Source organism: Cervus canadensis, chromosome 7 (assembly GCF_019320065.1).
Source record: "Cervus canadensis isolate Bull #8, Minnesota chromosome 7, ASM1932006v1, whole genome shotgun sequence".
NCBI lineage: Eukaryota > Metazoa > Chordata > Mammalia > Artiodactyla > Cervidae > Cervus > Cervus canadensis.
In genome coordinates, this window is record NC_057392.1 from 22,486,490 (window position 1) to 22,513,899 (window position 27,410).

A 27,410-nucleotide genomic window follows, 5' to 3' on the forward strand; every position below is an offset into this window, starting at 1 on the left:
TGGCTGGGAGCCCCACTCAGAGTCACCGAGGGTCCACAGAGCCCCTTCCCTGTCAGCCGCTGGTGCTCAGCACCACGCCCACTCCTGGAAGAGGCAGCCAATCCTTCCGCATCCACTCCTTCCTCCTCTAGGGCCGTATTTCTCCTAACCGCTTATAGGACCGGCCTCACCACACCTGCATGTCCTGGCAGCAAAACATCACTCGTTCCCCAAACTGCCGCCTCGCCCATGTCTCCTCAAGTTGCTGTCACTGCTCACTTGGCACTTGCTACCCATCCTTGCCATCCCTGGGAAGCTGAGGCAGGGGACAGTGCAAGGAGCTGAGCCCCGGCCCCAGGGTCCAGTCCACGAGCCAACAGGCGACTGCCCTGCAGGCTAGCTTTGCCAGCAGGTCCTCTGGAGACAGGCCAGGGTGTGTGGGGGTGGGGGTGTGGTGGAAGGGGGGTGGTGGGGGGCCTTCCGGGGGGCTTGTGTCATGCTTATCCCAGGACACAGTCAACGGCACTGTGTCCCCCACACACACAACTTGCCCACTGTGCACACAGCCCAGTGTGAAGAGAGAGGCCCCAGAGACACAGAGCCTCCCTGGTTTGTCCTGAAAAGGCCTTTTAATAGAATCAAGAGATTTAATTTGTCACAGGCCATTTCTTGCGGCATCTAACCTCCATTAGCCAGCTAATGTCATCCAGGAGTGATGGACGGTCCTGGGACAGATGGCTGTGGCACCCAGCAGAAAGGGCTCTGAGTCCTGTTACCTCCCCTGGGCCTCAGGAACCGGGTTATTGAATCTGCGGACCAGCTTGGTTGACTTTTGGGGAGCGCTGGGCTCCAGCCGGCCCTCCCTCCCCGGGCACCCTGCGGGTCAGAGGGAAGGAAGGGTGCTCCCTCAGCACCCGGCTCAGGTGGCCCTCATCATCCCCTTCGGTTCTGAGCTCCCCCACCCCACCACCCCCACCCCACACACCCTTCCCCTCACCCTGCCCTGCTGAGGATGGGGGTGCTGGAACCAGCTGGAGGGCACCAGGCTGCTGGGGAATCTGTCCGTGTGGCCGTGAGGGCAGCAGGGTGCTCCCAGGGGCACCCTGCTGCCCAGTTTGGGGGAAGGGCACCAAGAACGTTCCGGTCTTCAGGGCAGGAGACCCTGTGTTCAATGCCACAAGGCCTGCAGGGTGGCTAGACATCTCCCTGACCGTAAGAACGTGGTTTATCTCCAGGTCAAATCTGAACTTTATCCCTGTTTTCAGGGAGGACAGTCACCCAGCTCCGGACGTGGATCCCAGTCATGCTGGTCAGCAGGGCAGCCCCAGGGCCAGAGCTAGATGGAGAAGAGGAGGGAGCAGGTCCACTCTGGCCCCTAGGGCATGAACCCAGAAGTGGGTGGCCGGTGCCCCTGTGATGCCCACAGGGGCACCGTGTCAGCATCTGCAGCAGCGTGGACATCCCTGCCTGGAGCCCCAGGACTGACCAGGTCATGGGGGCAGCCTGGACGCGGCAGCTCCTGGGCCCTGCTGGGGCTCACGGGTGAGCTGCCCCCTGGCTCCCAGGCCCCCAAATCCTTCCACCTTGCAGTAGGGGCTCTGCTGTGTGACCCCTCAACAAGCTTGTGGGGGTTCACGGTTGGATGGCTGGGAGCAAACCACGATGGTGTTGGTGGCAAGTGCGGCCATGGGCACTGGGTGATGGGGGTCCTGTCTCCCAGAAGGGGTCCCGAAGGCCGGCTGGGGCTCAAGGCAGGCAGCATAGGTGCCAGCAGACACAGCCGGCCCAGAGGAGAACCAGGGTCCAGTGTGAGCCCAGTGGGACAGGCGGTCAAGACCAGGAGGAGCATCTAAGTCAGTTCAGTTCATTTGTCTCCCGTCTGCTTATGAGGAGGGTTTGGGCAGCTCAGGAGAAGGGACGACATGAGCAGAGGAGTGGACAGCAGAGGGAATCTGGGCAGAGTGAAGGGAGGGGAGGGCAGTGGGGCTTGGCAGAGGTGAGAGGCAGGGAGGTGGGCTGAGGGTCTCAGGGTGGCGTGGGCCAGGCCAGCCGTCCAGAGAACCGAGGAAAACTGGGGGTTGGGGGGGGTGGGTCTCAGGCTGCTGCTGTCCATTCCAGGTGGGCTCTGGCTGACTCGAAGCTGGGGGCCTGCAGGTAGGAGAGAGGAGAGTGTGGATGAGGGCTTTGCGGTATGGATTCGGGGGAGCCCTGGGTTGGAGAGGGAACCCGTGATGGTGTCCTGCAAGGTCAGCCAGGGAGGAGGCACCCAGTGAGCTCAGAGCCCCTGACTGGGGTCTACCAGGCTTGCAGTCAGGGTCAAGGGCTCTGCTGTGAGGGTGCCGGGGAGCGGGCCAGGGTCAGGTGTGCACAAGGGACGCCCCCCGCCCTGGACACGCGCAGAGCTCAGCCAGGGCAGACGGAACTCTCAGGGGCGGGGCAGGGGGTGGTGGGGAGGGGCCAAGAGGAGGGGCCAGTGGGGACCTGGCAAGCACATGTCTGGGATGTGTTTTGGAAACCAGGGCACACTCTTGGCGGGCAGCCTGGTTCCTCGCCCTACCTCCAGGAGCCGGGCCTTAGCTTCCACATCCACTGGGTCATCTGGGCAGGAGCCGTGGGCTGGTGGACAGCGGGGCGGCCCAGAGAGGACCTGACACAGGCTGTGTTCATGGGTCAGGAGGAGAAGAAGCAGGTGAGCAGCTGGGGTCTCCACCGGCCTCATGGTGACCATGGGCAAGGAGGTATTACCCTACCTACCCCATGATGGAAGGACTCAGGGCCCGGCTGACCCTGGAGCGAGCTCCCACACAGCAGAGCCGGACAGTGACCACAAGCCTGCAGCCTTCCTATGGCCAGGCCCCCAGGCCCAGCCCTGCAGGTCAGCAGGAGAGTGGGTAGGAGGCAGCCCCACATCCTTCCTCCTGAGCCCTCTCTGGATCTCAAGCCTGGGTGTGTGGCTGCAGCCAACTACTGGTGGTCTCAGGCCTGGCCTAGCCATACCAGGGTGGCCGCCATGGGGCAGTGGGGAGTCAGAGAGGCTCACGGTGCCTGGTGTCCTGGGCAGACACGGGGGCAGGTGGGGTGAGGAGGCTCTGGAGAACCAACCCCCAGCAGGCCCCCAGAGATACTGTCATCTGAGGATCCAGGGCTCCTAACTTTGCTACACTGGTCTGGCAGCCTGGGGCAAGAGCTCAGGGGTGCCTGGGTGAGGGGCTGAGGTGTGTCCAGGCGAGGGCTCAGGGGTGCCTGGGGTGAGGGGCTGAGGTGTGTCCAGGCGAGGGCTCAGGGGTGCCTGGGGTGGGGGGCTGAGGTGTGTCCAGGCGAGGGCTCAGGGGTGCCTGGGGTGGGGGGCTGAGGTGTGTCCAGGCGAGGGCTCAGGGGTGCCTGGGGTGGGGGGCTGAGGTGTGTCCAGGCAAGGGCTCAGGGTTGCCTGGGGTGGGGGGCTGAGGTGTGTCCAGGTGAGGGCTCAGGGGTGCCTGGGGGAAGGTCAGGTGTGTGTGGCCTGCTATACCTTTCCTGTGCCTCCCTGGACACCAGCAGGTGAGGGGTGTCTGCTGGTAGAGCCTGCCCTGAAGCCGTGCAAGAAGTCCTGTCACCAGCCCCAACCAGGAGGCATCTGGTTTCCATTGGCTCCATACATCCCATTCCCTCAGCTTGGCCTCCTTGTTGATGGCCTCAGGAGGCACATATGCTCTTTGGAGGGCAGAGTTTGGCGGGGTTTCTGTTCTCTTGATTGATGCTTAGCTTCAGGAAGAGAATCCCATCTTCCCATCTAGAGGGGGCTGAGGCCCAAATGCCCGCCCCCAGGACATCCTCTGGGCCTGCATGCACGCTCCTGCAGCAGAAGTCTCTTCCCTCTGGGAGGAGTCCAGGCCCTGCTTCTTTCACCCAAGTCAGTCGCCCAGGGTGGGATGCCTAGATGGGAGTTCCTTGTCTCCACAGAGGGGGCTCCTGCTCTCCCCAAATCCACACCTAGACATCATCGGCCTTGACCCTGGGGTCCATGGCCAGAATCAGGTACATGAGCCAAAGATTCCAGAAGGATTTCTGGAAATCAATATTCGTTGTAAGTGATGCCTTTGAATTTTCCACTCTCACCTCCCTCTCTTGGTTGGAAAGGACCACGATTGTCTGGGTTTCTCTGAATGCTGGTGACAGTGTCCTGAGAGTTAGTTGGCCGTGTCATCGCCTCCCTGAACAAGGGCCGACTTAATCACAGAGATAACCAGCAGGCAGGAGGGACATGAATATTTACCTCAGGCTGGCCTCTCCACTTGGTTGAGGTTGAACTGTGCCTGCCTTTGAGGACGGGGCGGGGTGGCGGGGGTCACAGGGGCAGGTATGGAGGATGGGAGGCAATCAGAGCATTGGCTTGGCTCCTTGCCTGCGCACCTGACTCTTGACCTTCTACACAGTCAAGGAGATGCAGCCCTGATAGTTCAAATTTCTGCGTTCCAGAAGGTCAACGCTGAGTGATCAGTGTGTCAGCAGGCATCAGCTGGAGCAGATCTGGGGGTCCAGACGAGAGATGGGAGGAGCTTGGTGAGGCCCCTCCTCACCAGCTGCAAAAACAAAGACATGTTTGGCATCTGGTCCCATCACCTCATGGCAAACAGATGCGGAAACAATGCAAAGAGTGGCAGATTTTTATTTTCCTGGGCTCCAAAATCATTGTGGACAGTGACTGCAGCCATGAAATTAAAATGCTTGCTCCTTGAAGAAAAGCTATGATAAAGCTAGACCGCATGTTAAAAACCAGAGATGTTACTTTGCCGACAAAGGTCTGTATAATCAAAGTTATTGTTTTTCCAATAGTCATGTATGGATGTAATTTGGACCATAAAGGCTGAGTGCCAAAGAATTGATGCTTTTCAACTGTGGTGTTGGAGGTTTTTCAGAGTCCCTTGGACAGCAAGGTGATCAAACCAGTAAGTCCTAAAGGAAATCAACCCTGAATATTCACTGGAAGGACTGATGCTGAAGCTGAAACTCCAATACTTTGACCACTTGTTATGACGAGTAGACTCATTGGAAAAGACCCTGATGCTGGGAAAAATTGAGGGCAGGAGAGGGTTACACAAGATGAGATGGTTGGTGGCATCAACTCAATGGACATGAGTTTGAGTAAACTCCAGGAGATAGTGAAACAGGGAAGCCCGGGGTGCTGCAGCCCACGGGATCACACAGTCAGACACAACTCAGCGACTGAACAAAAACCCCCAGGAGAGAGGGCACCAGTTAGAGGGCATGGGTCATCTGCCACCTGCTCCTCCCACCCTCTGACCAGACACCTCTGGGATGTGTGTCCCGGGGGACCTAGCCTGGCCTGGCCTGTGAAGGGGGGTCCTCCTGTCTCCACACAGCAGCCCAAGCTGTCTCCACCATGCGAGGCTTTGCTGATGGCCTCAGGGCTCTGTGACCTCAGGGCTCCCACCACTTGGCGCCTAGATGACAGCAGTTCTCAAGATGTCTGCAACCACAGACTCTTTACCAACACATCTGCAGCCACGAGCAAAGGACAGAGGGGCTGGCGGTGTGGGCACTGCCTCCATCACGCTCACACCCACAAACACAGCGATGACAGAGCAGCTTGCCTTCCTCAAAGAGAAGGTGACGACCAAGTCCAAATGCTTGGTTCAGCTCTTGGCCAAAAGAGTACTCGGGCGGGAGAAGCACCGCTTTTAGAAAATGTATTTTATTAACATTTGATATACAAATGGAGAAAGAATAAATATCTTGTCACTTCACCCTGCACGACCGAGAGTGACACCTAGGACCCTGAAGGAGACGCAGGAAGGTCAGGGCTCTGGGTACCCCACCCCCAAACTCCACATGGCTCCCCACACCCACATCAGCAGTCACCCCACGTGTTGGGGAAGTTGGGCACCTGGTCTGGGGCTGGAGTGACCCTGCTCCTCTAGCCTGCTCTCTTTGCCCTCAAGGCAGGGGGGCGGGGGCACAGAGGCTTCAAGGACGAGCATCCGGCTGTCCAGCGTGTTGCTGTGGCCGTTGGACCACACTGGCTGGAAGGACCCTGCAGACAACCACGGAAGGGCTTCCCCCCGCCCCCCAACACAAGCACAGAGCACCAGCCGTCCTGAACACTGTTCTGGTGCTCTGATTCAGGCGGAGGTGAGGGGTGGGGATCACAGCCCCACAAGCCTCAGCCCAGCCCTGGTGAGGTGAGGTCCGCCTGCCATCCAGCTGGCACGGGGTTCTGTGGGGAGGAGCGCAGGGCCAAGGGCACTGCTCTGGGGCACAGGCAGGGTCAGCATCGCGTCCACTGGCCCAGGGCTGGAGCAGCCCAGGTACCAGGCCTGCCAACACTGCTGGAAACCCCGCAGGCCAAGGTCAGTAAGGATAAGCCAGAACCTCCGTGGCATCACTGGGGGCCTTGCTGCCTGCAGACGCCTGCCTCCGGATGGATCCCAAGTGAAAGCAACCCAAGTCCTGGGGACGCAGAGGCACCGGCTCACAGACACCCCCTGGCCGAGGATGCACACAGTGCAGCTCTGCGGGGTCCCCAGCCTGAGATCCGGGAGGGGACACGTGTCCTTGGGCAGCCGCGGGGGCTCAGTACGCAATCCTCCAGTGAGTGGGCTGCTCACACGCCTTCTCCTCATCCCCGCAGAACCGGTTGTATGTTGTCTTGGGGTCCAAGCCCAGGATCTCCCTCTCCTCGTGAATTCGAAAGGAGAATGTGGAGACCGATGTGCCAATAAAAAACCTGCCGAGGAACAGGTTGTCACCAGGGCTGCAGCGCAATCCCCCCATCCACCACCCACCCAGACACCTGCCCGGGCCCTCGCCCCAGTCCCCTCAGCCGGGGTTCCCTGCAGCCGGTCACCAGCAAGCGGCCTGGGCTCAGGACTCAGGGGTGGGCGAGCAGACCAGCCCGTCTGCACATGAGGACCCAGCCGGGAACACGGGCCATACGTGAGCAGGGCGCTCACCGGGCGTGCGCGCAGATCCACTGGTCCACGATGGCCACGCCCCCGTCCTTGTAGAGCTCCAGCTCCTCCCATGTGGGCTCGAACCGCACCATCTCAGGCAGCAGCCTCCGCAACTCCTCCAGCTCTGTGGGCGCAAGGGGGCCGGTGAGTGGGGGCCGCAGGGGGTTCACACAGCCTAGAGGGGTGTCGCACAGGCATGCACGTACCCACAACTCTGCAGGGTGCAGGGGACTCACGCATGTACATGTGCCCCCGACTCTCAGACTGCAGGGGACTAGCACACGCATATACACATGCCCACGACTCACACAGGCCAAGAGGGACTCACACACACACACACACGTGCCCACAGCAGGACCGCAGGGTGGGGGACGAGGACAGAAACACGACCCCACTATTAACCCAAGCAGGAACAGATGGACAGGAGCCAAATACCCTTCCTGACGGCGTCTGTGGCCACGAACACCTTGTCCAGCTGGTGGGCCTTCATGAGGCTGCGGATCTTCCGCACGGCCCCGTCCAGGCTGGGCACGTCCTCCCGGTGCCCCCAGATGAAGTCTTTCCTCCTCAGGTGGACACCCAGGTATGGGCCCCCCAGCGAGGAGCCCAGCTTGACCTGGCCAAAAGGGACCAAACTGGCTGAGCTGGTGACAAGCAGGCGGGATTCAGGGCCTGACGGGGTCTGTCCCTGGACTGATCACCAACGTCCTCAGGTTTATGCTAGGACAGGGCTCCCTGCTGACGAGCAACAGCTCGGGTAACTGGGGTGCAGGGCCAGGAGCCCTGTGATGGGCAAGCACGCCCCCTTCAGACCCTTCCTAACGTTTAAGGGCTTAGTTGTGAGGCATCTCAAGAGGGAAATGCACCCCACTCTCAAAGATTATGGGGGCGAGGGGGGTACCTTCATCCGGGTCCAGTCCTCCTCGAAGGGGATTCCATCGGCCACGTCCGTGGAGTTGAGGTACCTGCTCCTGAACTCATCCCCCACCGCCCGCAGGTGCCTGGCGAACACCATGCTGCGCCGGGTCTGCAGGAAGACAGGCCGTGAGCCCGGCACCAACCCTCCTTGCCCGCCACTCCCTCTTGTCCCCAGAACCCCCTCATCCATCCGGAGTCCAACCAGAGGACAACGAGCGAGCTAGGGCCTCAGGCAGGTTGGCCACTGGCCCACGGGCAGTGCAGCGGATTCAAGGTGGAGCCCACCATTCGGACGGTCAGGAGCGTCCAGGGGGCGTGACCACACCGGCCTGGTACGCTCCGATGGGCCGTGCAGGCCGACGCTGCAGCTCTCTCTCCTCCCAAGTGTCCCCGTGGCCTGGGGCCCAGCTCTGGCTAAGTGAATGTGACTGGCAGGGTCAGGAAAGTGCTGAAGGGTCACCACCCTGAAGGGCTGAGAGGCACAGAACCCGTGTCCACATGATGACAATGGCCCTTCTGTGATTCTGAACCCACCCAACAGGAGGTGCCCGAGTCCAAGGAGCAGGGCTCTCACTTGGAGGCCTCTGCCCTGCCCAGCCCCCACTTCTATTTCACATCAACAACAGACAAATGTCCCTGCTAAGAGTCAGTTTTGGTACCTGTGGGAGGGTGGGAGCTGTCCCAGCAACCCACCCACCCACCCCGATGTTTCTGGCCGAGCCCCGGACAGGCCAGGCGTGCCGACGTCACCTGGGTCTCCACCTCGTAGCCGAGGGCTCTTCTCAGGTAACGTCTGATGCTTTTGCACTGGGCCTCCATGGGCAGGACTGCACCTCTTTTCCAAACCAGACACCTGATGACTAGGCGTCTCCACCCCAGAAGGACAGGAGAAGGCCTCGGCCCACCTCCAGCACCATCTGTCCACCACAGCCAGCACCTCCCCGTCAAAGCAGAGCCCAGCTCCCCTGTCCAGGACTTGAGCAGACAGCACCCACTTCCCATGGCTGAGCACATGGGGCCAGAGCTCTCGTCCAGGCTCCCAGCGCCAGCAGCAGGGACAGCCAGCGCAGGAGGAGGGCCTGGGACGCCCCAGCCCTCTCCCGGGAGCACCTCCGTGGGCAGGTGGGGAGCACTCGCTGGCGGGCCCACCCCCAGATACTCGGCCTCACTGTGTTAGGCAGCAGGTGGACACAGGAGCTGCTGTGTGTGTGTGCATGTGTGTGTGTGTTGGGGAGTTGGGGGGGAGGGATATGTTTCCCAAACTACACACATTCACAGAGACGCTCGAGGCAACACTCACGTCCCAGTACTCCTTCCCACCGTAGTGGTCGTGGAGGAGGTTCTCGGCTCGGTCCAACATCACAGACCTATTTTTAAACAATAGAAAAAGGTCTTTATGCCCATATGTTCCACTGACCACCGTCATGTGGGAGGGCCCTGGGCCAGGGAACAGTCCAGGACAAAACCTGAGCAGGTCCAAACCCTGTAGGGTCAGCTGGGTGCATGAGGGCAAGTCTCTACTGACCCTCTCAAAGGCAGCCACCTGCAGATGGCTTCTGCTTCCTCAGTGGCTCTAAACATTCACAGACTCTCTCCTGCCCTTGCCACTGAACTACCTCAGCAGCCAAGCTCACTTGTGACTATCAATGCAAAAAAAACACACAAATACACAAAACAAATAAAACTAGCCAACAGAATCCAGCAACACACTAAAAGAAAAACACAAATGACAAATAAGAGTTCATACCAGGAATGCAAAGCTGGTTCAACGTTAGAACAGCTATGGCTTAACTCACACTTCTGGGGAAAGGGCAAAGCCAAACCACCACGGCTACCCCAAAGGAGTGCGTGCGTGCTTACTCCTGCTTCTAAGGATCACCTTAACGAAAGAGAATCCTTGTCGTGTGTGTCTTTCTCCGGCCAAAAGCCAGGCCCCCTTTTCGGGGAAGCGTCAACTTGATCCTTCAAAGTGTGGGGCAGAAGAGGCTGCCCACCTAAGCTCATCAAGCAACTTGAAGAATCCTAACACGCAGAGAGGACCCTCCAGAGCAGGCCACATCCACTCGAGCTGGCCCCTGGGCAGGACAACCCTGGAGAGGGTGGCTCCCAGATGCCTGGGTGGGGGACACGGGTGGGGTGATCAGAGGCTCCATTTTTAAGCCAAAACAGATCCTTAGGGGCTCAGAGTTAATTGTGCAGACTGAAACTATAAAAAGTAGAACAAGAAAGAATTTTTAAGAATACTGAAATGGTAAAGATTATTAAAACATCTACTTCTGGTTTACTGACCATGCTTAAGCCTTTGACTGTGTAGATCACAACAAACTGGGGAGAATTCTTCAAGAGATGGGAATACCAGACCAACTTATCTGCCTCCTGAGAAATCTGCGTACAGGTCAAGAAGCAACAGTTAGAACTGGACATGGAACAACAGACTGGTTCCAAATCAGGAAAGGAGTACATCAAGGCTGTATATTGTCACCTACTTATTTAACTTATATGCAGAGTACATCATGAGAAATGCCAGGCTGGATGAAGCACAAGCTGGAATTAAGATTGCCGGGAGAAATATCAATAACTTCAGATATGCAGATAACACCACCCTTATGGCAGAAAGCCAAGAAGAACTAAAGAGCCTCTTGATGAAAGTGAAAGAGAAGAGTGAAAAAGTTGGCTTGAAATTCAACATTCAGAAAACTAAGATCATGGCATCCGGTCCCATCACTTCATGGCAAATAGATGGGGAAACAACAGAAACAGAGACAGACTATTTTTGGGGGCTCCAAAATCACTGCAGATGGTGATTGCAGCCATGAAATTAAAAGAGGCTTGCTCCTTGGCAGAAAAGCTATGACCAACCTAGACAGCATATTAAAAAACAGAGACATCACTTCACCGACAAAGGTCCATCTGGTCAAAGCTATGGTTTTTCCAGTAGTCATGTACGGATGTGAGAGTTGGGCTATGAAGAAAGCTGAGCGTCAAAAAACTGATGTATAGTGTTGGAAGTATAATGCTGGAGAAGATTCTTGAAAGTCCCTTGGACTGAAAAGAGATTCAACCAGTCCATCCTAAAGATCAGTCCTGGGTGTTCACTGGAAGGACTGATGCTAATGCTGAAACTCCAATACTTTGGCCACCTGATGCAAAGAACTGACTCACTGGAAAAGACCCTGATGCTGGGAAAGATTGAAGGCGGGAGCAGAAGGGAACAATAGAGGATGAGATGGTTGGATGGCATCACCAACTCGATGGATGTGAGTTTGAGTAAGCTCCAGGAGTTAGTGATGGACAGGGAAGCCTGGCGTGCTGCAGTCCACGGAGTAGCAAAGAGTTGTACATGACGGAGTAAATGAACTGATCTGAAAGATTATTTAAAAAAAAAAAAAAACACATAGAAAGCTTTAAAGAATAAACAGGATAACAACTCTGAATATATAAAAGTTTAAAACTTCTGCAGAGAAACAAATTGGCAAAATATGTAAATAGATGCTTCAAAGAAAATCATTTCAAAAGAGCTTTTCAACATGGTTTTACTCTGAAATCAAAGAAACACAAATGAACATAGCAGAGGTCCATCCTCACTCATCCTCTCCAAAGCCCAAAGCGCCCTGCCCGGGGCTGCGTGGGGACCATGGCTCGGTGGCCACCACTTGGAAAGCAAGACCCAGCTTCTGTTCTGGGCGAAAGCCTGTGTCCTCACTCCCCCATGACTGTGCAAACACGGTTCCTGTTTGTGATGGCAAAACCTGGGACCAGTCAAAGGCCACCAACTCAGGCAGGTTCTGTGAACCCTCTTTCTCTGTGCGGAGACAGGTGCAGAGGAACATGGCAACCTCTGCAGTGACCTCATGGGTCTCACCTCACAGAGCCTCCCAAGGGGTACCAGCAAGTGGGAGACAGACAGGACACTCCACAGAGAACACACCTGTGGTGTGAGTACATGTGTGCTTTACAGGGAGATGGGCGTGAACGCTGGGTGCAAGAAGAAGAGTTCTGGAAAGATGAGAGGATATGGACCCAGTGGTGGTCTGGGGTCCCTGTGAGAACAGTTTCTGAAGACTCCGTTTTATGACAAGACACAGCATACCCTGCAGACGCGTGTATCCCACCCCGCCAATGGCCACGTGGGGTTCTGAAGCAGCTCTAGGGGCCTGGAGAGCATGCTTCAACCCTGCCCTGGCCCCGGGACCCCCACGGGCAGATGGCCATGCCTCTCTAACTTCCCGCCCTGGGATGGCTGGACTTATCTTCAGCTTTTCTCACTTGCTGTTTGCTCCTCGTGATCACCTTTGCTGGAGGCAGCAGTGCTTTTTGATTTTCACGGCTCAGTTGTGCTTCAATTCTGAATCTGCACAACCTAGCTTTTCCAATGATCGACTGCTGAGGGGTATAAGGACTCCCTGGTCTGGGGCTCACAGGAATATTCCGGAACACGCGTGGGATGCTCCTGCAGGCACTTAGGGTCACAAGCCTGCCCCCCTCTGCCAGACGTCCCCTGCGCCCCCAGGGGTCTCCACCTCCTTCTGCCCCTGGGGCCCTTTTTCCAAGACGCAGTGGGCTGCGTCTCTCCTCAGGTCTAAGGGCAGTGTGTCCCCCCTGAGCACAAACAGGGTGTACCTGATACCCCCGACAATGTACACAATTGTGTCTTTTGCTGCATCTGCTCCAAGGCTGCCTGCCCTGTACTCAGGGGCCTTCAGGAGCTCTGTCTGCATCTGGGTCCTACAGGACAGGCTGCAAGTACCCCTCTCTGTGGTTTGTGTCCATTTGTTAACAGTATCTATTGGCAGACAAGCCTTATTAAACTTCAGGGTAACTGAACGTATCCATCCTCTCTTTGGTTAGTGCTTTTCACATCTTGAATTATCTGTGTGGTAGGGGTGCCCCCCCCTTATCTGGCCTCACGTCTCAGCAACCTAACCCTAAGCCCACTCCCTCCCACCAGTGTCTCTTGAACAGAAGGAGGGATCCCTGGGCACCAGTCTCTCCTGGGCTCAGATCCCCTTACCTGCAAATGGGACAAAAAAAAAAAAAAAAACCCTGCCCCACAGCCCAAACTTCAGCCAGATCTGCTTTGGAAATGCAGTTCTAGGACTTGTATCGCAGGGTCCCAAACCTCTGGCAACCTTGTGCCTCTTCCTCTCTTGGTGGAGATCGGACCCACCCAGCAGAGCACATGTGCCCACCTGCATTTTGTTTACACAGGCCCAGGGGGGATCGGCCTGGCACCCTGGCACATGGGGCAGTGCTGGGACAGGCAGACCTTCCAGGCCCCAGAGAGCAAGGAAGGGGCTCAGAGCCTGCTGCAGGCTCAGGACACTGATGGTGGCTAACGGGAGGGCTGGCTTTTCCGGGTCCCCGCGTCCCCCACAACTCACACCTGCAGGGAACTCCCCGGGCATGCTGGAACCAAGCATGCACCTCCAGAGCAGCTTCTCTCACACACCAGACCCTGGGACTCGCCCGAGACCCCGTGTCCCTTCCTGCTGACCCTCTGGTGCTGCCCAGGGTGTGTGTGTGTGTGGGGGGAGGGTAATGTATGTGTGGGGGGGAAGTGTGTGCGTGCCTGGTTTTCTGCTTCAAAGAAAGCCTGGGCGTGCAGACAGACTTCCGACATGAGAGGCCAGGACCAGCCGCCAGGGTGCTGTGTCTAGGCTTGAGCTGTTCCTCTGACCTCTCAGAGCCCAGCTTTGCGAAGGCCTGATTCAGGAGTGATGCCCCGACCCCGTCCCGAGGGGAAGCGCTCCTCCTCCACCGTGAGCCTCCAAGACCAGCTGCAGGCCGCCCCAGCCCCCTGTTCCTCAGTGGTCACTCACCCCGCTCCTGTCCTGGCCCTGACCCTGCTTCAGCCTCACCACCCCACAGCCCTCATCCCCGTCCTCTCCTCCTGTCCCCCGCCCTCGCCTCTCCCCGCCAGCTCAGACGGGACCCCGGGGCAGGATCTGGGTGTGAATCTGACTGCACCACCCACCAGTGGTGGGACCAGAGACAACCCCCCACCACACACACCAAGGTCAGGCTCAGAGCACAGATGCCCCAAGCAGTACCCAGAAGACAGCAGGCGTGGCCACCCCACCCGGGAGTGCTCCCGCAGGTGATCCTAGGGGGTGCTCCCTGGATCCTGACCGCCAGGCCCCCTGGGGGTGGGGGAGGGCTGAGGGCTAACCCTCCAGGGAGTGCCCCTCCCCCCTGCCACGAGCCGTGCCAGCAGCATGGCACACACAAGCATACACATGTACCAGCCGGCACCCAGCGACCCCGCAGACACTCACCGTGCAGACGTGTTTCTCAATAGCACAGGCGCGATGATGGAGGCCGATCCCTGGACAGACAGACAGGAAACGTTTAAACCCCTCGTCTCTTCGTAACCCCAAAACCATCCTCTGGAAAATAAGACCCACGGCACCCCGTCAGTGTGGTGTGTTCGTCCATGGGCAGGGAGTCAAGTCCAGATGCACAGCCTGACCTGGAGAAACTCGGCTGGTTCCTATGTGAAAACTTGGTTGTGATCGCAGGTAGCGATAGTATGGAAATTTTTAAAGAAACCACAAATGTCATCTCATCTGATGAGACCATTGACGCTCTTTTCAGGAACCTGGATGGTTCAATGACGGGAAAACACGGCGGCCCCAGAGAAACCCGGCGGAAATAATGCTTTGTGTCAGGACCCGTTTTGATGTAACTATCCTCAAAGCAACTCTGCTCTCAAGAGCTCCTAGTCACGCCAGGTCTTAGAACCACATTACTCTGGTCCTCTGCTGGGGTAGGTAGGGAAGGGGGCTGTGGAGGCTGCAGAGGGAGGAGACGACGGGCAGCACTTCCCCAGGCAGCTCTTCTGATAGCAACGCAGTCTGGGGTGATGACATCTCCACGAAGAGGTTCAAACGCATTACAAATGGAAACGGATACTCCTAAACAGTCTGAGTCCCCAAATGCAGCAACGAGAGCCACCCTGGACGTGGGCCGTGCCCGTGGACCTCCCAGCGGTACCTGTAATACTCGTGCTTGTCCTGAGAGTACAGTGGCGGCTCGATGCAGGGCCGGCTGTCAATCTTCTCCTCCCAGGCCCCCTCCTTCCAGCCTTCCGCATAGCCTTGCAGGACATAGACCTGGTCGATGAAGGGCCCGCCAGACTCTGGAGGAGACAGGACAGGTGAGACGGGGACCACAGCCCAGGTTACCGGGACACAGAGAATCACCCCGTACAGAACAACACTGTCTTCCCAAACGGGACTGGAGAGAGCTTGTAACAACAGAGACGATGGAACAAGGACCTCGGGACGTGGGGGTCCATGGGACAGGAGGGCTGCCAGGGTGGGGACGTCCAGGCCCCGCAGCTCCTCTGGGCCCCACGCTGCCCTGACCTATGACAGCACCTGGGCCCTCTTCTCTCTCCGGCTACACCCCCCTTCCCTGGGGGCAGGGCCGGTCCTCTGGCCTCTCCTCTTCTGGGCTCTTCCTCCTCTGGCTCCCTCCCCATGGTGCCTGGAGCCCACGTCACGCTCCTTCCCCAGGCCCCTGACCAGCTGTCTCCTCCAGGGCTCTCTCTTGACTCCTGTGAGGCCATCAAACTGCAGCTCCCCAAAAAAGATGCCTTCCCAGGCCACGCCCACCACCCAGACCCCATACCCCTTCCAGCTTTCTCGTCCTGTGGCTCTGGGGCTTGCCCCAGAGCTGCATGTCCTCACCACTGACTTAAGCTCAGCCTCCACTCTCCAATACAGAGGCCAGGAGAACAGGGGTCAGTACCCCTCTCACCCACCGCTCCCCTCACACCTAGAGCCTCCCGCCCACCACCCGGTGCTCAGTGAAGAGGTGTTCACAGGTGGAACGACGGAGCCTGGGAGTGGGCATGCCACAGCGAGAGAAACCCAGGGTCATCCACATTCATTCAGCTTGGGCACTAACGCCCAAAGCTCAGGGGCTCCTACGGCAAGGCAGGGGTGGTGACACCGGAACTGAGACGCTGACGCACCCACGGCACAAGGCCTGAGGGTCTTCTGGGGTGGCACCCACGCCTGTCCCCTCTGCAGGAGGAAACCTGAGCGGGGTCAAGGCTGCCCTCTTCACACTGTCACCCGTGGGCTCAGTCCTCACCCTGCTGCCCAGCCCAAGGGATGAGGCTGGCAGAGCAGCAGGAACCACACCTGTCTGCCATCACTGAGCCCGGCTCGTGGTCGACCGCGCCCCACCAGCAAGTCAGGGGCCAGTTCCCTGGGGGTCAAGCCCCGTGCAGACCAAGACCAAGCCTGCCCCCCTGGGAGGAGCTGAGTCAGACTGGACACCCCAACCCTCCTCGGATAGGGAGGCCGACCTCCAGCCTCGGGTCTGCCTTTCCAGCAGAAGCCACTTCAAGGCTCCAGGCCTGCGGCACCCATGGTGCTGACCTTAACAGGGAAAACGTCTTTGGGCGACAGGGCCCAGGGCGCGGCAAGAACAGAACCTGGTGAGGACATGTGGGCCTGTCCCTGGCGGGAGCAGTGACTCTCAGGCTCCCAGGCCCTCAAACAGCAGAAGTCCCACGACCGCCGCTCAGGAGCCGTGACTTGCTCTTCCAGGCGGCTCCAGGGACGTGGGGCAGAGATGAGCCTATTTAAGTTCATGTCTCCTAAACAAGGTAGCAGTGTGCTCCAACTCCTTTATTCTAAGAAATCATCAGCTCTTCTCTCTTAAAAACATTACAACAGGAACCCTGAATAGGACTGAACAAGGCAGGACATGGCGTTACATGTCTCTGCCAACACACGGCCACCACCACTCATGCACTGAGCCTTCCTTCAGGTAAGAGTGGCCTGCACAGAAAGGGAGGCCTGCAGTCCAGCTGGGACGAGGCTGGCCTCCAGGCAGTGGCCTCCCCATCGCAGGTCCACTTCACCAAGGCGGCCCGGGGTTTTAGAGGTGAGGGGACACATAGCTCAGATGCTTCAGATCTATTTCCCTAAAAAACTACGAAAAGACCAAGATCACTAGTAGTGGGGAAAACAGAAGCAGGAAGCAGGGCCCCTACATTAAGGCCTGAGGGGAGACAGCCCCGCTGGCCAAGGTCTCTGGCCTGGCCGGACGGTCACACCAGAACCAACGACCGCCCGGCCCCAGTTAAAGGACCACCACCCGCCTCACCTGCGATGAACTGCTCATACTCAATGACGGGGATGTTTCTGTTGAGACTTGGAAGGTCAAAGAAGTCGGACCAGGGAATCCGGACCTGGTGAATGTCGGGGCTCTGCCAGTGGTAGAGGCGGCCCCAGGGGGGCAGCACCAGCACCCACTCCTCCGTCTTCAGCAGAGTCTTCAGGAGGGAGGCGATGCGGATGTAGACATCTCTACGGAGGTTGAAGCCCTCGGGGGGATTGACATCGTACAGAAGGTACCTGGCAGGGTGGGCAGGACAACAGTGCCTCAGGGCCAGGGCTCTGCACGGAAAACCCAACCGCCCACATTCACAGCCTGGCCCCGACACCAGGCGCCATCAGTATTTCTGGTCTGTAAAGTGGAGACAGCAGCCCACCCATTTCTATAAGACCAGTTACTTAAAGAGCCCTGGAGTAGGCACAGAAAGCATCTTAGCATCTGTTTAACAATCAGCAATAATTCATAGCTAAAACCAGCAGGATGTCAATGGCTAGAATCTGAGCCCTCATCCCATAGGGGTTCTCAGTCTTCCTGGTCTATGGACCCCTGCACATTCTCAATAATTATTACATTCTCAACAATTACTGAGGACTCCCAAAGGCTGCTATTTATGTGGGTTAAATCTATCAATAATTCCTGTATTAGGAAAAAAGCAAGAACTTATTTATGAATTTCCAGTATATTCAAGACAAAAATCATCAGTGAGAAGAGTATCAGTGTTTTTAATTTCTGCAAGTCTCTCTTCAGTCAGGTGACACCTGTAATCTCCTGTCTGCTTCTCCATTCCCTGTGTTATGATACCACAGGTCAGGCGGTCTCTGCAAACCCCCAGAGTAAACTCACGAGTGTGTGCAAAAGGCAGACAGCATCCCAGTGTTTCTAGGAAAATGACCTGGCACCTTGGGGGTCTTTGAGCACCCAGAGAACTGCTGCCTTATCCACAGCGAGACTCCCTTACACAAGACCCAGAGGTGACTCCTGCCTCTGCTATGGCCTCACCCTCCCTTCTCTGCACCTCCGTTTGCAAAAGTGACCATGCTGGAATGCTTGGCCCGGGCCTCCAATTCCCCAAAACTGCCAGTCTACCGTCTGTACACCCTGCACCCAGCAGTCTGTTTTGGGTCAGGCCCTCCTCCCTCAGTAACAGCTGTAGGGCACAGACGCTTGTTTCTTACTCCTGAGATTTATCTATAGAACAACCAGCATCTGTATAGGGCGGAAATTCTCCTGCAGATGTGAGGCTGCCAGAGTTAATACCGTGACGGGCGGCCTGGACCTAAGTTTTAGCTTCCCCCGAAATGGTAAGATTCCCTACCCCCATCAGGTAACCTGGAGCCAGCCAATCAATATGCGCCCAGTAAGAACAAAGGGAGAGCTGAAAAGCCCGCGAAAGTCTGTACCGATAGAATTACTTTGCAAACATGTAACCAATCCGCTTAAGCCAGCTACTAACCGCTTTTGCATATCTTATAAATTTGTGTACCAAGCTTGAGCCAGGGCTTTTCTGACCCTGCACCACTGTGATGTTTGTGGCAGAAAGCCCTGGCTCGAGACAGTAATAAACTTCCCTTTTTGCGAGTTGCATTGTCTTGGTAGCCTTCTCTCTTCCCGCTCGGGGATTCGGACATCGGGCATAACATTTGGGGGCTCGTCCGGGATCCCTTGACAGGGAGAAGAGAACGCTTACAGGACAAAGGGGAAGGATAAATAATAACACCGGTGCTCAGGAAGCAGGGGGAGCAAGCTGGCGTAAGGCCGGGGCCAGCGGACGCGCTGGGCGGCAGCCGACTCCGCGAGAAGGCTTTTTATAAAGGGGGAGCAAGCCGGCGTAAGGCCAAGGCCAGCGGACGCGCTGGGGGGCAGCCGACTCCGCGAGAAGGTTTTTTATAAAGGGGGAGCAAGCCGGCGTAAGGCCAAGGCCAGCGGACGCGCTGGGGGGCAGCCGACTCCGCGAGAAGGCTTTTTATAAAGGGGGAGCCAAGCCGGCGTAAGGCCAAGGCCAGCGGACGCGCTGGGGGGCAGCCGACTCCGCGGGAAGGAAAGTTCCTCTCCCGACCCCGAGCCTGGTGAACAGCGGACGTCATTCGGTAAGGTGAATCTGCTACCGGGAGGCAAGAAAATTCAGGGGGCCCGAAAACCCAGCGCTGTGTCGTCGGCCGACGTTTGTTTGTCCGTGTGTTTGTCTTTGGCTCTCCGTGTTTTTGTGTGTGTGTGTGCCGGCATTGTCTCTAGTCTCGTTCTCTTCTGGTGCATCGTTCTTTCTCACTTCTGACTTATTCTCTCTCTTCCTTACCGTTTATTCTTTGACCATGGGGCAGGGAGAATCTACCCCACTTTCTCTCATGACTGACCATTTTTCGGATGTCAGGGCCAGGGCCCATGACTTGTCTTTGCTAGTCAAAAAAGGTAAATTAATAACTCTTTGTTCTGCAGAGTGGCCCGCCTTTCAGGTTGGATGGCCTCCGGAAGGCACCTTTCAACCGTCCATCATACAGGCTGTGAAGGAGAAGATTATGGCTCCTGATCATTGGGGCCATCCGAGTCAAGTTCCCTATGTCATGGTCTGGCAGGATCTAGTAGAAAATCCGCCTAAATGGTTAAAACCTTTTGTTTACAAACTTCCTAGTTCCTCCAGTTCACAGGTCCTGGTGATGGAGACCCCCCCGGAGGAAACCAAAAAGAAAGAGGACCCAAAACCAGTCCTTCAGGAATCATCTTATCCAAACCTGATAGATCTAGAAACAGAGATAAGGCCTCCGCCATATGTGCCCTCCTTGCAATCCCCTCCGAGGAGAGAAGCTCCCACAGGTGAACCGAGAGGATTAAGAGGGCCAACGGGAACCGACCGTGAGGGGGGACCGGCATTGGGGACCCGGGGGAAAACTAAGGGAGATAGGGGTAAGCAAGACCCTGGGGACCCAGAGTTACCTTCATCCACTGTTCAGGCGCTCCCCGTCCGAGTGGGACCAACTAACCCGGACAGAGAGCGAACCTATCAGTACTGGCCCTTTTCCACGAGTGACCTGTACAATTGGAAGACCCAAAACTCTCCTTTCTCAGAGAAGCCCCAAGGCCTCATTGACCTCTTAGATTCCATTTTGTTTACTCATAATCCCACCTGGGATGATTGTCAGCAGCTGTTGCAGGTGCTCTTCACCACGGAAGAACGGGAGCGAATTCTGGCAGAGGCGCGGAAACGGGTACCAGGGGTCGACGGGAGGCCAACCGCCCAGCCTCATCTTGTGGACGAGGGGTTTCCTCTGTTGCGGCCTAACTGGGATTTTGAGCGGGTGGAAGGTAGGGAGCGTCTCCGAGTGTACCGCCAGACTCTAATGGCTGGCCTGCGGGCTGCAGCAAGAAAGCCGACAAATCTGGCAAAGGTAAATTTAGTAAGGCAAGAGCCCACTGAAAGCCCGGCAGCCTTCCTAGAGAGGCTGATGGAAGCTTTCAGGCAATATACACCTATGGACCCCCAGGCTGAGGAGTCACGCGCTGCAGTTTTGTTAGCGTTTGTGAATCAGGCAGCCCCAGATATTAGGAAGAAATTACAAAAGGTAGAGGGATTGGGAGAACAGACAATACAGGATTTACTGAAAGTAGCTGAAAAGGTATTCAATAATAGGGAGACCCCAGAAGAAAGGGAAGAGCGAATTCGGCGGGAGGAAAGGGAATTAGCGGAAAAGATCAGGAAAGAAGAGAGGGAACATAGGGCGAGGGAAAACCGGAAGAACCAGAAGGAGCTAGCCCAGATTCTTTTTGCGGGGTTAAAGGCCGGAACAGAATTGAGGGAACCTCGAGACCCCGGACGGGAGAAAAAGAAAAACCAAAAAGGCAGGCCCTAAAGAAGGATCAGTGCGCCTACTGCAAAGAACAGGGGCACTGGAAAAACGAGTGCCCTAAGAGGGACTCAAGGAGAGGAATGACCCAGAGAGAGAAAACCCCCCCCGGAACTCGAGTTCTATATGCGGGGGAAGACAGTGACTAGGGGAGTCGAGACTCGGCACCCCTCCCTGAGTCCTGGGTAACCATACATGTGGAGGGGAAACCCGTTGGCTTCATGGTGGATACTGGCGCCCAACACTCTGTTTTAAATCAAAAACTGGGACCAATGTCTAAGAAAGCCAGCTTAGTGCAAGGAGCCACGGGGACAAAAAGATATTGTTGGACCACAGAACGGAAAGTAAATCTAGGGACCCACCAGGTGTCCCATTCGTTTTTGGTGATACCAGAATGCCCAGCCCCTCTACTTGGAAGAGACTTGTTGACTAAAGTTAATGCTCAGATCCATTTTGACCCAGGGGGAATGTCAGTCACGGATGGACTTGGACAACCGATACATGTCTTGTCCCTAGCCTTAAGGGATGAATACAGACTTTTTGCGCCTAAGCCCTCAGAGACCATAGCACTAGATGTACAACCGTGGGTCCATAAATATCCATTGGCCTGGGCAGAAACAGCAGGAATGGGACTGGCTAAACAGAGACATCCGGTCGTCATCGAGCTAAAGGCCGAGGCAGTTCCTGTGAGGGTGAGACAGTACCCTATGAGCCAAGAAGCTCGGCGGGGGATCACTCCCCACATTCGACGGCTCATGGAGGCCGGAATTCTCAGGCGATGCCGATCCCCTTGGAACACCCCCTTACTGCCAGTGAAGAAGCTAGGGGGGACAGATTACAGACCTGTCCAAGACCTGCGAGAAGTCAACAAACGGGTGAGTGACATACACCCAACTGTCCCTAACCCGTATACCCTCCTGAGCAGTTTACTGCCTGAGTACACTTGGTACACTGTGCTGGACTTAAAAGATGCCTTTTTCAGCCTACCCCTGGCAGTCCAGAGCCAAGAGATATTTGCCTTTGAGTGGACTGAGGAGGAGGGCCAACCAGTAGTACAATTAACTTGGACCCGCCTCCCACAGGGGTTCAAAAACTCCCCTACCTTGTTTAATGAGGCTCTGAGTGAGGACCTCTACGAATATCGGGCTTGCCACCCAGAGGTCATTCTGCTACAATATGTAGATGACCTTATGTTGGCTGGAACCACAGAGGAAGCTTGCAGCCGTGCCACTGGGGACCTATTACAGACCCTAGGCATCTTGGGGTATCGCGCTAGCGCAAAGAAGGCACAAATAGCCCGGCAAGAGGTCACCTATTTGGGGTATAAGATCAGGCAGGGGCAAAGGTGGCTAACCCAGGCCATGAAAGAAACAATATTGCAGATACCAGAGCCCAAAAACCCCCGCCAGGTGAGAGAGTTTCTGGGGACTGTTGGATATTGCAGACTGTGGATTATGGGGTTTGCTGAGAAGGCCCGGCCCTTATATGAAGGAAGTAAAGAGACCCCAAAGTGGACTTGGACTGAGCCAATGAAACAGGCTTTCCAGACACTCAGACGGGCCCTACTAGAAGCCCCAGCCCTTGCCCTGCCTAACCCAAATAAGCCATTCCAGCTGTTTGTAGATGAAAAGCAAGGAATAGGAAAGGGGGTCTTGACTCAACAATGGGGACCATGGAAGCGGCCGGTAGCATACCTTTCGAAGCGATTAGACCCGGTGGCCGCTGGGTGGCCCCCTTGCCTTCGCATCATTGCAGCTACAGCCCTCCTCGTCCGCGACGCTGACAAGTTGACGTATGGACAGCAACTCTCGGTTTACACCCCCCACGCTGTGGAAGGGGTTTTAAAGCAGCCGCCGGGTAAGTGGATCTCCAATGCCCGCTTGACACACTACCAGGCCTTGCTGCTCGATGCCCCACGGGTGCGTTTTCAGACCCCTTGCTTCCTAAATCCGGCCACGCTCCTACCCAACCCAGAGAAGGACAGCCCTCTCCATGATTGCAGTGAGATACTGGCTGAGGCCCTGGCGGCACGAAAAGACTTAACTGATGTACCCCTAAGCAACAGTGAGCTAGTATGGTTCACCGATGGGAGCAGTTATGTAAAAGATGGGCAAAGGAAGGCGAGAGCAGCCATAGTTGATGATTCAGGGCAGACGATATGGGCTGAGACACTACCCCCAAACACTTCTGCACAAAAAGCAGAATTGATTGCCCTAATACAGGCTCTGGAGCAAGCCAAAGGGAAGAGAGTCACCATTTTTACTGACAGCCGATATGCTTTCAGCACTGCCCATATTCAAGGTCCCATATACCAGGAAAGGGGATTTCGGACAGCTGAGGGAAAAGAGGTCAAAAATCTGCCTGAGATTCGCAGGCTCCTGGAAGCTGTCCAACTACCCCGGGCAGTAGCTATAGTACATGTCCCCGGTCACCAGAAGGGAGAAGACCCTAAGGCGCTGGGCAATCGTGCTGCTGATGCGGCCGCTCGAGAAGCGGCTAGCCGGGACTATGCCGCCCCCATATTAGCCGTGGGACTTCCACCCCCTGGTATGGGGACCTTGCCACCAGTTCCCGAATATTCCCTCCCTGATCTTGCCTGGATCAACAAGGATACCACCCTCTAGAAAGATGACCAAGATGGATGGTACCGAGACCAAAACAACAACCTGATCTTGCCTGCCACCCTGGGTCGTCACCTGTGTGAACACCTGCACACAACTACACACTTGGGAGAAAAAAAAACCCTAACACTTCTCCAGATGGCCTGCCTGAGGTTCCCTCGACAAAATGCAACTGTACGAGAGATAATTCAAGCCTGCGAAGTGTGCCAGCTGATGAGGGCAGAGAAGAAGCAGCACTCGGGAACGAGGTACCGAGGGGAAAAGCCAGGGCAACATTGGGAGATAGATTTCACCGAGGTAAGGCCAGGCAAGTATGGGTACCGCTATCTGTTGGTACTGGTAGATACCTTCTCGGGGTGGGTAGAAGCTTTCCCCACTAAGGGAGAGACAGCAATAGTGGTTGCTAAAAAGATCTTAGAGGAGATAGTGCCTAGGTATGGGCTGCCAGTGACTATGGGCTCTGATAATGGACCTGCCTTTGTGAGCCAGATTGTACAAGGGCTGGCCCAAGCTCTGGGGACGAAATGGAAGTTACATTGCGAATATAATCCCCAGAGCTCAGGACAGGTTGAGAGAATGAATTGGACCCTAAAAGAAACTTTGACAAAGTTGGCAATAGAGACTGGCGGGGACTGGGTGACCCTCCTTCCCTTTGCACTCTTTCGGGCACGTAACACCCCTTATAAGCTGAATCTTACTCCTTTTGAGATTCTGTATGGAAGACCCCCTCCTGTGTATCCTATTTTCGAAGGAAAATATCTGCCACCCCCTACTTTGGGACAATTCCAGCAAACTCTGATAGCATTAAGTAAGGTGCATAACCATGTTTGGAAATTGATTCGAGAGATACATGAGGGCCAAAACAAGAGGGCCCTCCCCTCACATAATATTGGCCCAGGTGATTGGGTTTGGGTAAAACGACACCAATCTAAAGTATTAGAACCTAGATGGAAAGGCCCTTATGTTGTTCTCCTTACCACTCCTACCGCTGTCAAGGTCGACGGGATTGGACCCTGGGTTCATTGCAATCACGTGCGGCAAGCCACATCGGAAGAACAGGAAAAAGCGCGAGCAGAATGGAAGGCGAGTCCTCACCCGTCAAATCCTTTGAAACTGAAACTTGTCCGCTGGGAGACCTCCTAATTCTCCTGCTGATGGCAGCTCTCATAGACCCAGGAGCGACCAGTCATAACCCCCATCAACCTGCTAAGATCACATGGAAACTCAACGACGGGCAAACTCATGAGCTGCTCAATGAGACCTCAGGAATCCACCCTCCAAACACCTGGTGGCCGGACCTGAACTTCGACCTCTCAAGCCTCTTCGCAAAGCAGGACGGTCTCCATGATAAGTACTATAGGGATGAGATAAAAAACCATAGGTTGGGGTTTTGGGCTTGCCCGGGCTATGTAAAAAATAACTAAAAAACCTGTAGTGACATAGAAAGCTATTATTGCAGGAGCTGGAGTTGTGTGACCTCTTGTGATGGACCCCAGAGGTGGGATGTCGGAAACAGAGATCTAGTTAGCTTCACCTTCAAGGACCGTAGACACCAGGGGCCTCAGGTATGAGTACGATTTAACCAGGAACGGGCGAAGAAAGAAAACCGCTGGACCTCAGGACTGACTTGGGGTTTTCAGCTCCACGTAAATTGGCCCGGCCCCTACCCAGGCGAGCTTTTAATCATTAAACAGGTTATTGAGCCGGTGCAGGTACATAGTTTAGGTCCCAATCTGGTCAAAGCATTACAGGGGCACAAGGCGACCCCCAAGCCAACCCCCTTCAGACCAAGCTTGCCAGGAACATTTAACATCTCCTCTACCCCGAGCCTCAGAGGCAAACTGACAGAAACCCCTGGCCCTCTGGCTGTTACCATTAGCTCAGCAATTCAGGACCCCCTATGGGCCTTAGTGAATGCAGCCTTTACGGTCTTAAACCATACCAACCCTAATGCAACCCAGTCCTGTTGGCTTTGTTATAATCTTCACCCCCCCTTCTATGAGGCCATAGGCCTCAATGTCTCTTACCACTTATCTTCAGGCCAGAACCCACCCCCATGCCGATGGGAAGAACGCAAGGTTGGCCTCACAGTGAATGAAGTTTGGGGACAGGGACTCTGTTTGGGCACAGTGCCACGTGATAAAACTTCCCTCTGTGCCCGGACTATTAGTAACCTACGCTTATATGGCAAAAATTGGATTGTGCCAGAGGTTGGGGGCTGGTGGATTTGTTCACATACTGGGCTAACTCCATGTTTAAATGTGAAGGTTTTTAACCAGAGTCAAGAATTCTGTGTTCTGGTTGCTGTAATGCCAAAAATCTTATACCACTCTGAAGAGGTTATGTACTCACATTGGGACCGAGAATTGCCAAGACAAAAGAGAGAGCCAATCAGTGCGATCACCATGGCAGCCTTGTTCAGTCTTGGGCTGGCAGGAGCAGGGACAGGAATAGCTTCACTATCTCTGCAAGGCCAAGGGTTTTCTTCCCTACGAGCCGCCATAGATGAAGATATAACTCGCATAGAAGAATCAATCAGTCACTTAGAGAAGTCTCTGACTTCCTTGTCTGAGGTGGTCTTGCGGAATAGGAGAGGATTGGACTTGATTTTTCTCCAACAGGGTGGGGTCTGCGCGGCTCTGGGAGAAGAATGTTGTTTCTATGCAGACCATACAGGAGTGGTAAGAGAATCTATGGCAAAAGTAAGAGAAGGGCTGGCGCAACGAAAGAGGGAACGGGAGGCCCAGCAGGGATGGTTTGAGTCTTGGTTTCAACGCTCCCCCTGGCTGACCACCTTAGTTTCCACCCTCCTGGGCCCGCTTATAGTGCTATTATTAACACTCACATTTGGCCCTTGTATTTTAAACCGGCTAATGTCATTTATTAAAGAACGTCTAAATACCATTCAGATTATGGTATTGAGGCAGCAATATCAGATGGTAGCTCAGGATGAAGAGAAGGATTCCTCTACAGGAACAAGAAGACAGGGGGGAATGTGAGGCTGCCAGAGTTAATACCATGACGGGCGGCCTGGACCTAAGTTTTAGCTTCCCCCGAAATGGTAAGATTCCCTACCCCCATCAGGTAACCTGGAGCCAGCCAATCAATATGCGCCCAGTAAGAACAAAGGGAGAGCTGAAAAGCCCTCGAAAGTCTGTACCAATAGAATTACTTTGCAAACATGTAACCAATCCGCTTAAGCCAGCTACTAACCGCTTTTGCATATCTTATAAATTTGTGTACCAAGCTTGAGCCAGGGCTTTTCTGACCCTGCACCACTGTGATGTTTGTGGCAGAAAGCCCTGGCTCGAGACAGTAATAAACTTCCCTTTTTGCGAGTTGCATTGTCTTGGAAGCCTTCTCTCTCTCCCCGCTCGGGGATTCGGACATCGGGCATAACACAGATAAACAAGTCTGGGCTTTCTTAAGAGCCAACCCATTCGAGCATTTGATTCTGGGGCTCCTCGAACGCCAGGCAACACTCCGTATCAACTAACTGGGGCCCCCTCCCTGCCCCCTAACGTGGACCCTAGCCTGTCCTTCCAAGGGACTCCGGGAGGCCGCGGTCGCCAGGCGACCCTGGCTCGCGTCCCCAGGCCAGGGCGCCAAGGGTGTAGGGCAGACCGAGGCCCCACTGCTCCGCACCCTGTCTCCAAGCCCCGCCTCCCGGCCCTGTGCTCCGGGTCCCGGTCCCAGCCCCGCCGATGGCGCGGGCATGCGTTTACCGTCTGCGGGACGCCGCCCCCGACAGGATGTCGGCTGCCGACTGGCCAGGCCAGAACTCGTCGCCGGAGGCCGAGGCCGACGGCCAGGATGCCGCCCAGAGCAGCAGGAAGACGACGGCAAGCGCCGCCATGGCCCCGGGCGGCCACGCACTTCCTGTAGCCGCGCCCCACCCCCGGAAGCGCAGCGCGCCCTCGCCGAGAGCGTCTCGCGTAGCCACGGCAACGCCACGGTGCCCACCTAGCGCA

General features: G+C 55.9%; 2 protein-coding genes across 2 annotated transcripts; one reads left to right on the forward strand and one right to left on the reverse strand.

The window, feature by feature from the left end:
* Positions 1-5,655: 5,655 nt before the first annotated feature.
* POFUT2 (protein O-fucosyltransferase 2) lies at positions 5,656-27,330 on the reverse strand. The gene is made up of 9 exons (XM_043474591.1): positions 27,165-27,330; positions 16,971-17,221; positions 14,841-14,985; positions 14,123-14,233; positions 9,148-9,214; positions 7,831-7,956; positions 7,365-7,545; positions 6,930-7,053; positions 5,656-6,703 (listed from the first exon to the last, which is right to left on the reverse strand). The coding sequence occupies exons 1-9, from the start codon at positions 27,293-27,295 to the stop codon at positions 6,550-6,552; spliced, it is 1,290 nt and encodes a 429-aa protein (XP_043330526.1). The 5' UTR covers positions 27,296-27,330; the 3' UTR covers positions 5,656-6,549.
* On the forward strand, positions 19,539-23,546 carry LOC122445432. The gene is given in 2 exon segments (XM_043474590.1): positions 19,539-20,780; positions 20,783-23,546. Coding segments are annotated over 2 exon segments (3,900 nt in total). The 5' UTR covers positions 19,539-19,540; the 3' UTR covers positions 23,443-23,546.
* Positions 27,331-27,410: the final 80 nt, after the last annotated feature.